This window comes from Pelmatolapia mariae, linkage group LG8 (assembly GCF_036321145.2).
Source record: "Pelmatolapia mariae isolate MD_Pm_ZW linkage group LG8, Pm_UMD_F_2, whole genome shotgun sequence".
Taxonomy (NCBI): Eukaryota; Metazoa; Chordata; class Actinopteri; order Cichliformes; family Cichlidae; genus Pelmatolapia; species Pelmatolapia mariae.
The window spans coordinates 819,310-830,580 of record NC_086234.1 but is presented as its reverse complement, the minus strand read 5'-3'; the positions used below and the strand labels follow the sequence as shown (position 1 = coordinate 830,580).

At 41.2% G+C, this 11,271-nt stretch overlaps 1 protein-coding gene across 1 annotated transcript; it reads right to left on the bottom strand.

Annotated features, from left to right (window-relative positions):
* Window positions 1–5,826: 5,826 nt before the first annotated feature.
* LOC134633408 (microfibril-associated glycoprotein 4-like) lies at window positions 5,827–10,241 on the bottom strand. Its single transcript, XM_063482257.1, has 6 exons — window positions 10,230–10,241; window positions 9,779–9,928; window positions 8,012–8,050; window positions 6,761–6,857; window positions 6,489–6,656; window positions 5,827–6,080 (listed from the first exon to the last, which is right to left on the bottom strand). The coding sequence occupies exons 1-6, from the start codon at window positions 10,239–10,241 to the stop codon at window positions 5,827–5,829; spliced, it is 720 nt and encodes a 239-aa protein (XP_063338327.1).
* Between the last annotated feature and the right edge of the window lie 1,030 nt (window positions 10,242–11,271).

Genomic DNA, 11,271 nt, shown 5'->3' with positions numbered 1-11,271 from the left:
CACAGCACCTGGTCGTTCGGAGGAGGGGTGGACTTCCTCACCGCCACGTCGTTCTGCCTGTCGAACCGAGCGTAGAAGTTGTTCAGCGCATCTGGGAGGGAGCCGTCACCATCACAGGCAGGTGATGTCGTCCTGTAGTTAGTGATGGCTTGTAAGCCCTGCCACATGCGCCATGTGTCGCCGCTGTCCTTGAAGTGGTTGTGGATTCTCTGGGCGTGTGCACGCTTCGCCTCTCTGATGGCCCGAGAAAGTTCAGCCCTAGCTCTTCTAAGCGCCACCTTATCTCCCGCTTTGAAGGCAGAGTCTCGGGTCCTCAGAAGTGCACGCACTTCCGCAGTAATCCACGGTTTCTGGTTGGGTCGTGAGATGATGGTCTTGGAGACAGTGACGTCATCGGTGCACTTGTTGATGTAGCTGGACACTGATGACGTGTACTCCTCCAAGTCAGTGAAGTCGCCGTAAGTTGCAGCCTCCCTAAACATGTTCCAGTCAGTGCTCTCGAAGCAGTCCTGAAGAGCAGAGGTGGCTCCTGCTGGCCAGGTTTTCACCTGCTTCAGAACCGGTTTTGATCGCCCCCGTGGTCCACCGGGTACCCGTGACCTCTATATCTGAGAGTGATGACTTTCTGAATTTCTTTGTGGATAAAGTTGATCATGTCCGTATGAGCATTGGTTCTCCAATATCATCTGTTTGTGTCTCTGGGCCACCTCCCCCTCATTTACTGTCAGCGTTTAACCCAATGACCATACATGACCTTTCACTCCTGCTGGATAAAATGAAAATCACCACTTGTGCAAATGACATTCTACCTGCTGGGCTTTTCAAAAATGCTCTCTCTGCCATTGGCCCCTCTATTGTAGAGATATGCAATGCCTCTCTTTTAACAGGTGTGGTTCCTAGGTTCTGTAAGCATGCTGTTGTTGAGCCAATATTAAAAAAGAGCAGTTTGGATCCAACTCAGCTTAAGAATTATAGGCCTATCTCTAAGCTTCCATTATTATCGAAAATTCTGGAAAAAGTAGTTGCAGATCAACTTACCACTTTTTTAGAAAAACATGAAATTTATGACAAATTTCAGTCAGGTTTCCGTAAAAGGCACTCAACAGAAACCGCATTACTTAAAGTCTCTAGTGACATTATGATGTCAGCTGACTCCGGAGCATCCTCAGTCATGGTTTTGTTGGACTTGACATCTGCCTTTGACACCACTGACCATCCTGATTAACAGGCTCCGGGACATAGTCGGTGTGTCCGGTCTTGCTCTGGAGTGGTTTCGGTCGTACCTCTCCAACAGATCTTTTAGTGTTTTTGCGAATCAGTTTATGTCACACTCTAAGGATCTGACATGTGGGGTACCGCAGGGTTCAGTTCTGGGTCCTATTCTTTTTCTTTTGTACATGTTACCTCTGGGACTTATAATTAGGCAGTTCCCTGAGGTGTCTTATCACTTCTATGCTGATGATATTCAGCTCTATTGCTCTTTTAAGCCAATGGAAGTCCATAAACTGTCCTCTTTAATTAAATGTTTAGCTTCCATTGAACAGTGGCTTGGTGACAACTACTTACAGTTGAACTCTGAGAAGTCAGAAACATTAATTATTGCCCCCGACAACCAGATATCTCTAATCAAACAGCATCTTGGTTCTCTTGGCTCATCTGTTCACCTGAGCCTCAGGTACCTTGGTGTGATCTTTGATTCTGCCATGTCCCTAGAACAACACTCTCGCCAGTTGATTAGGAATTGCCTTTTTCAGCTAAGAAACATCTCCAAACTGCGAACTGTCTAAATCTGAGTTAGAAATGGTTATTCATGCTTTTATTTCATCTCGCTTAGATTATTGTAACAGTCTTTTTCTTTGTTTGAGTAAAAGGAATCTTGAGCGTCTCCAGTTAGTCCAGAATGCTGCTGCAAGGCTTTTAACCAAGACACGAAAAAGAGAGCACATTACACCAGTGTTACGCACATTACACCAGTGTTACGCACATTACACAGTGTTACGCACATTACACAGTGTTACGCACATTACACAGTGTTACGCACATTACACAGTGTTACGCACATTACACTGGCTTCCAGTACATTTCAGAATTCATTTTAAAATCTTGATACTGACTTTTAAAGCTTTGAATTGTGATGCCCCTGCCTACATTTCTGATCTTTTAGAATCCCACGCTCCCTCTCGCAGCCTGAGATCTTCTAATCAAAGGCTGTTGGTAGTCCCACGAACTCGTTTTAAGACCAGAGGTGATAGATGTTTTAGAGCGGTCGCACCCAGGTTGTGGAATGCTCTCCCTCCATCTTTACGTTGTCTTGATTGTATTTATTCTTTTAAAAAGCAGCTTAAGACTCATTTATTTAGATTGGCTTTTAATTAGATTTGTGCTGTATGTTTGATTATTAATGTATTTTATGTATTTCTGTTTTATATTACTGTGAAGCACTTTGTGGTTTTTATCCTGTGAAAAGTGCTATATAAATAAATTGATTTGATTTGATTTGAACATTTTCTACAATATTGACAAAGCACTTTAAGCACAAGTTTGTTAGTTAATAATTTAGAAATGAATATTGTCTGTATGGACTGCAACTTCCCCCCCAAAAAAGTGCACATGTAAAACTCTGGTGTTGAAAACTTTGAGTGCGCCTAACTTTTGTGCCGGTGCGCCTAACTTTAAAAAGTTAGGCGCACTCAAAGTTTTCAACACCAGAGTTTTACATGTGCACTTTTTTGGGGGGGAAGTTGCAGTCCATACAGACAATATTCATTTCTAAATTATTAACTAACAAACTGGTACGCCCATGGCAAAAAGTTAGTCTAGAGCCCTGGTTTAACGTCTCCCATTACAATGGCCTCACAGTGTTAACTTTCCACATGCATGTAAACTAGTGACAGGAGTGCTCTTACTATAGTAAAGTGAGAAAGTGATATTACTATAACTAATGTGATATGATTAAATATGTGATTAATACATGAGAAAAGAAATCTGCCACCACATTCCCACCCTTTGTGATACCACAATTAAGAATTAAAAATAATTAATTAAGAATCACATAAAAACATGGGGATTTCTACTGAACATAACATCAGGACAATTACGTACTCAAAGAAATTCCATAATGTGCATCCTCCCTATAGTTAGAAGGAAAAAAAGCAAATTTACACTTTATGGTTGTCAAGAGATTTATTCTAAAGACACTTCTTCAGCTGAGAGTCAGAGAGTAGAAACACACACACGCTGCAGTTTTTACTTGCAAGGGCGGTCACAGAGCGTTCACACGAGAGTGGGGGCCCTGTGATTTCACGCTCTGTTCTTGCACTTGTCTTTATTTATATACAAGAGTAATACAATAGTGAATACGTCTGTTCATAGACAGAGAAATGTTGGTGCGTATGTAGGTGTATGTGTCATCATGCAGTATTCTATCATATGTAAACTTAAATCATTAAAAGTTTGTACTGACTACTAAGTACAATTCTCCATTGACAATGGTCATCTTCGCTCCATCTGAGCCTCCACCCCTTCTTCAAAGGATGGCAGTTATATCATAAAAGAAAACACAATATGAGACCATATACAGAAATGACACAGCCTTCGTTGTTCATTTGCAAAAAAAAACTTCAACCTTGGTTACATCAAGCTGCTCTTTCATAAGAACCCGTTGTTTAGATAAGGAAGTCTTTCAGTGTGTGATATATTTTTTCAATTTATCATTAAATCCATCAACCCATGTTTCCCAATTTATTAACTGTTTCTGTAAAAGACCCTCATCCCCAGTGTTATTAGGGATTGAGGCACACATGCCTCACCAAACATCACACACACTCCTTTGTGCCATTTGATTTGCCCTGTCCAGATGTTTGCCATAAAGGACAGTGACTATATTTATACCTATAGGTAAGTGAATACCACAAACATAAACTAACTTCAGTGTTAGTGCTTCCCAAAGTCTGGGGTAAAACCCAGAAGTAGCCATGAATTTCCACACAGCCAACATATATCAAACACTTCTGAGCTACATTTACAACAGAGAGATCGATCTTTCCTCTCTGTCTATACAGTGTACTGTACTCTTTACTATTGTAGGCCAATCGACCCATTTAAACAGTGTAAACCCTCTCAAAGGCATTTACAATTATCTTTACTGTCCCCTACTGGACCCCTGCTCCGCTGGATGTTACACCTTTCCACTGGACCGTCCTTTATGAAAGCAGAGGAGATAATGCCGTCCCACAATTAAGGTTCGTCAGTGTTAGAGTGAATTGTTAAATGTTGCCATTATTGTACTTAAGTTTGTAAACACAAACACAAAAACACCCACATCCACACACACTCACTCACGTGCACATGCATACACACACACATATATGTGCTCACACACACACACACTCAGTGCCTTAGTTTTATGAGGCACCACGGGGGTTTACAGTGTGTGTTTGTGTAAACTGTGTGTCACAGAATAAAAGGCTGCAGGTTAGGCTGGTTCTCTGGAGTCGTCCGAGGTCGAGGGCAGAGGTGCTGCTCTGAGGAGCCGACCAGACTCCGCTTGCTAGCAAGTAAAAACCAGTTAAGCTGCTTGTCTTGCTTTCTTGCCTTTGAACCAGTGGGGCCTGCGAGGCGCAGACCCAACAGTCAGTATTGCAGCCTTGAAATGATGATTGATTCAAGTTTACTTTGTGTCAAATGTGATGGAGGAATGTTACTGCAGTCACAGAAATCTTGAACAAGGAGGAGGAAAGGAGTTCCACTGAATCATCTCTGCAGCAGGAACATAGGAGGAAATAAGATGTGTTTCATTTGAATCTCTATGGGACAGATTCAGTAAGTGGGGCCAATTATTAAGATGCTGCCATCATACAGTCATTACTGCTGCGCAGCACGGCTTTGCCTGAAGTCTGAGTCGAGCTGTAAAATCCATCAGTGACACCAGAGTGGACATGTGCAGGGCTTGCAGCTCAGTGACCTCTTCAAGATTCAAGGTGAAAATCATTGGGATTTTAGATTTGTAACCCAACCGCACACAAAGCAGTTTCACTCTCTTTAAATCTTTGACGCTGAGGGTCAAAGTGTTTCATTCGTGCTTCTTATGTTTTGTCTTTGAAAGGTTTGGAAGGGAATTTTAAGGCAATCTTGTCCCTGAAAGTGAAGTCAGGTAAAGCTGGTGACTCACTCAGGGACATGATAGAAATCAGAGCACATTGAGAACCTGTCTGTGTCGGCTCTCAGGGGTCCAGGACTTCTGTTTAGGTTCTGCAGTTCTAAGAGGTGATGTAACCAACTGCTGTAACGCCGTCCTGATGTCCCCGTCCAGGCAGTTCAACCTCCACACACACCTTGACCCGTGTGTGACCCATGAGCTGGGTGTTTGTATTTGACGTCTGCTTCTACTGCACCATTTAAACAACCATTTTACTTTGACGACCGTTTCAGTCTCAGTTTTGGAGCCAACTTTTTGGCATTAAATTGTGTATATTCATCTCATTAATACTACAGTGAAATTATGAGAAGTCATGTGATTTATTATTGATAATAGATATGAAATTAATCTGGAAATATTTGCATGTTTGCCCCTGAAGAAGGTGGAGCTGTAGTTTGTTACTGTGACCACTAGAGGGCAGCAACGAATGACACAGGAGACAACAAGAGACGTTTGCTTCTCATTTATTATCAGCATGCATCAGATAATGATTCATATCAGGTATCAGAGCTTCACAAATTTAGTGAGACTTTTCCACACTCACAGTCTGACTGCTGCTCTGAAACATTCATGTCATCTACTGATTCTGAAAGTTAAAGATTCTCTGAGATTACAAGAAAGAGAGAGATTTACTGCACAGGACGGATCTTCATGCTGATGGTCTTCAGGGAGTAGTCAAAACCCTTCCAGTGGTACCACTCCACACCAACAGCAAAGATAGTACCATCAGCCCCCCAACGATAAACCCCGTTAGGGTTTGCCTGGTGACAGTCGTTGTACCAGAACGCCCCCAGGTATAATTTGGCACAGTTCCTTGACGAGCTGTCCTGGTCTTTGTCAAATGTGGTGAACTTCTGTCCGTTGTGATAACTCAGACTGTCTCCTGCAGAAACACAGATGAACAATCCCAACATTACCACTAATGCCAGTCAGACTGGGAGTACTGGGAGTGTTCTCAGTGGACCACAACACAGACTGGACTCAAAGAAGCAGCAGGTTCAGCTACCTGCTGATCCTGTATGTCTCCGCACCACCTGATCTGTGGTGGGATACAGCTCCAACCTTTTTATCTGTTTCCATGGAAACAGTCAGCAGAGCCCTCGGTGAGCGACTCCTGTTTGAGCAGCACGAAGATCACATGATGCTGTAATGACATCATCAGTAAATGGAACAGCTGGAACATCTCTGGAACTAAACTTGTTGGAGGTTTCAAACTAAGTTTAAATGGGGAACCAGATTTAAGACCTGACACTTCTTCATCTTTCAGAGTCAGAGCAGAATATTTCCCCACCTGCCCCTCCGTTAATGAATCCAGACACGTGCAGTCTGTATCCGTCGGCCTCTGGATCGATGGAGAACGAGGAGTAACGGGCAAACGACTTGTTTCCACTGAAGTCCTCCATGTCGACCAGCAGCTCGTACCTTTTACTCAGAGTGAGGTGGAAGAGACTCTCGAGGCCTAAAAACAACCACAAACATGCACAAGTCTCTGATATGTGAAGCTTCTCTGGTTCCACGTGTCCACAAAGTCACATCAGAGTTTCAGCTTTGCACTTTGCTCACCGAGCCAGTACTCTCTGGCAGGGATACCGAAGCCCATCTTGTATTGACTCCAGGGTCTGTAGAAGTTCACCGAGCTGTCCGTCCTCCTCTGGAACACCTGGGGACGAGAAGGTGGATAACCAGCTGGACATACACGCCATTCAAGACGAGTCAGAACCACAGACAGGTACCACCAACGCCCTGCGACTTTAGTTTGGACATCGTGCAGACAGCTGGGCTGATTCCTTGAAGCCTCCAACAGTGAGTATCTGGAAGCCTGCAGCAGTGCAGCCAGACTCCTGTTTGCAGGTTTTCCCCACACCGCTGCTCCTCTCTGCTTATTACAGAGAAACTCAGCACTGGTTTTCTCTCAGATGACAGCAAACAGTACATTTACAGTCTTTTACACACTAACTGTTTCTACAGCACTGCATCCTTTCTCCACACACGACCACCTCATGTTCTCCACCATCAGGTCATCATGAGCTTGTTCTGATCAACACCAGGGTCAGTGCTGTTCCTGTTACTGAGCTGGTCGACCCCATTATCCCAGATTTGGGACACGTTGTTTTTACAGAGTTCAAAATGTTTTATTTGTATAAATAAAATTTCACAAGCAACACACTAGCCTAGTATATGCAGTGTTATCGTCATTTTACATGTCAACAGGGATTGTTGTCACGGTGCTTTCTCTTTGTGGAAACTGGGTCCAAGTGGCTCTTTGAGTGTTAAAGGTTGCCGACCCCTGCCTTAGGCAGTATCATCAGAAGACATAGCATACATTTACACTGCTATGCTGATGACACCCAGCTCTATCTGTCCATGAAGCCAGATAACACACACCAATGAGTTAAACTGCAGGAATGTCTTAAAGACATAAAGACCTGGATGGCCGCTAACTTTCTGCTTCTTAATTCAGATCAAACTGAGGTTATTGTACTCGGCCCTGAAAATTTTAGAAATATGGTATCTAACCAGATTCTTACTCTGGATGGCATTACCTTGGCCTCCAGTAACACTGTGAGGAACCTTGGAGTCATTATCATTTCATTTTAAGTCATTCCTGTTAAAAAGGAGTTTTTCCTTCCCACTGTCGCCAAAGTGCTTGCTCATAGGGGGTCAAATGATTGTTGGGTTTTTCTCTGTGTGTATTATTGTAGGTCTACCTTACAATACAAAGCACATTGAGGCGACTGTTGTTGTGATTTCCTGTATAAATAAAACTGAATTTTACACACAAAATGAAAATAAGCTGGGAGTTCAAATACTCACCGTCCAGCGTCCATTTAGTGAGTCCATGTCACAGTACACCTACACACACACACACACACACACATTAATGAAACATCTCAGTGTGTAATACTGATATCAGTTTGATTAGAAGTATCAGCAGGAACTGGTTGTAACTGGTCCCAGTCTAACCTCCTACTGAGTGCTCAGCTCAGACTTTATAAATTGGACATTATAAATAAATTAGTATCATTAAACTGTAAAACTATTTTTAATTCAACTGAATATTTCATATACATTTCACAGAATATTAAAATATTATTTTAAATATGTTCAATATCAACAACATTACAAAAATAAAAAATAAAAACTGTACCTGTGAGTGAACATGATTTTCTTTCTTTGGAACAGTTTAACATAATGTCACAAATATTTGTTGTTTGTTTAGAAGATAAAACTGTTACATTTTAATTTTGTGTTGTAAAAACAAACCCAACATTTGATGCATTCGGTTTAAAGTGACAGTAAAAGAAGTAAATGAATGTGTTCAGTAATTAAACCATATGTTGTGTAATCATGGATGTTTTCACCACAAAGGTGGAGGAATAAAAATGACACACTTTTTACGAGTGCACAATATACCTTCAAATGAACCAGATGGGGTATTTTCTGTGTATTTTCTGGTTAGAAAACAGTTAAAGTATAAATGCATAATCTATATTATTCTTAGGATATCCAAACATTTAATGATTGTGAACAAAAACTGTTAAATGCCTAAAACAACAAGCTTCAACATTAAAACAGATTAGTGTCGTTTTATATGATTTTACTTGTAACTGTTTTTATTAGGAAAGAAAGTTTGTCACACTGAAATATTTTCATATTGCTCAGTTTTTGTATATATAAAAATATGGGTAAGAAGTGAAAGGAAGCATTCTGCAGGTTTCACATTTTAGGTTTGACTGTTGAACGTCTGTGAAAGGGACACTCCAAATCCACCCACTGTGCCATGAATAAGTGTCCAAACCACAGGCTTTATTTATTTAGTGAGTTATGTGCTGACAGGTAGGAGACAATTAACAGTTATTAGTGCTCGACCTTAATGAGCGACTGTTCAGAAACTGTTATGTCATAATCATTTTAATAACAGTGTAACAGTCACATGTGTGTTGAACCTGATTGGACAGTTTGGACGTCTCGTGTTACCAGGAGAAGAAAACTGTGTGTGAGGCTGAACGTACCTGCGTCCGTGTGTCCAAACATCTTTAGCTGCTTTAGTGTGACTCTACATTTAGGCCAACCTTGACTTTAAACTTAAACTTAAGCTCTTATTTATTAAATCCAGTTTCACAGACAGAGTTAAATCTGCGTCACTCTTTGGGACTCCACACAGTAAATTAGCCTTTATTCATGTCAGCTTTAATTGTTGGATGTTTTTCATTTTATTCCTGTTTTGTAGCCATTTGAAGAGAAAACTGTTGTTTTGGTTTTCTTACATTTTCTGTTGCGTTGTTCCGGGACAGGAAGTAAGTGTGTCGTTCTTAGTTTAAGAGTTCGGGCTGTAAAACAAACCTCGTCCCGATTATGAGTGTTGGCCATATTATTAGGCACATGTGAATGCGTTTTGTTTCATATAAAAAAACAAGATTTCATGTACATTTAAAACTAAAACAAGTATATTTTACTCTATTGTCTCATTAGAATGTAGTTTAATTATGAAAATTCCCATATTTTGACAAGCTAGTGAATTTGTGGTGTGGCTGTAGCTCAGGAGGTGCAGCAGGTCAGTTCCAGTGAGCTCCAGTTTACCTGGACAGCAGACGTGGCTCCGATGGGATAGATGGTGTACACGCCGCTGGGTCGGCTGCTGTCTTTGTTGTAGATGTCGCTGCAGTCCAGCGGGAGGAGGAGAGGAGCACAGCTGCTCAGCAGAGGCACCAGGAGGAGGACTGACAGCAGCTGGAACAGATGTTCTCATTTTATTTCAGCATCATGTAGAGCTGCAGCATTTCTGACTGTCACTCAGCAGCAGTGCAAACTCAACCTCAGAGCCAACGTTCTCTGATTTCATGAAAACATCACAGTGCAGCTCTGAGTCTCAGCACAGGCCATAAGTTAGTTTGTGAATATCAACATTTAAACATTTACTGGATTTATTAAGAAAAACAGAAAAAAAGCCTGTAAAAAACTATCAGCTCAGATTCTTTCAGAGAAATGTTTTAAATCTGTTGATGAACAAAGTTAAACTTTCTAAACTTACCTTCATCGTCATTGTTCTAAAAAATGATATGAAGGAGATCTGATGTCTGAGCTGTTTTATAGCAAAGGATTAATGATTTATTGACACATGAATAACCTAAACATGGCAATCAAAGTGTTTATCTGTATGTTTCCTGCTGACTTATTGGCAACCATCAATAACAGGCACACAGTTTGCTCATAAACAGTCAGAACAAAGATCATCAGGGCTGCAAACAGCTCAGATGTGCCAACAAGGTAATAGAGTTCTTTAACGTCTGTGTGGGTGATCGCTGCAGCTGTCAGATGCTTTTATTTCTTCTTGTTTGGATTATTGTAACAGTCATTTTACTTGTTCCAATAAATCAGCATAACCATTCAGTGTGGTCCTTGTTTGGGATTTGCTCTTGAGTCTGTTCAGTCTCCGGTTAAGCCCCTTCATGAGACCCTGAGTACGAGTTCTTACCTTCTCGTCCCAAAATGCAGCTGAATTCATTTAAAAGTTTATTTGTACCCACATCAATCCACCTTTTAAATCAATATAACATTTTTAAATTGCTGTATGGAAGGTCAAAGTTTTGTGGTGTTTGTTGCTACTAAGTTCACCGGCCTGTGCTTCTGCTCTTTACTCTTTATTTATTTACTTATTTATTTATTTCCATTTACCTTTGGTGTCACTGACTCGTTGCAAAGGCAGCTTCCCTGAAAGCACGGGTCTACAAGGGGACAAAAAAGTATATTTCATATAATATTATGTGATTGTTTGACGTTTGTGGTTCCAGCTCTGAACATACAAAGTTTTCAGACTGGAGAGGAACAAACTTTCAGACACGTGGAGCTCGTAAAATCAAGACCATCCACGGTGAATGTTATCATTCCACTGAAGCACCATTATCACTGTTATCACTGCCATTAAGGTTCCTGGGAAATGCCTTCATCTACCTGCTGGAACCAACGTATCAGTTTAATGAATGATAAACAGAAGAGCCCAGATAAGGAGACTTCAGCAGAAACATTACATTTTAGGCCAACACATTTATGTCACAAAGATCCAAAGTGATGGG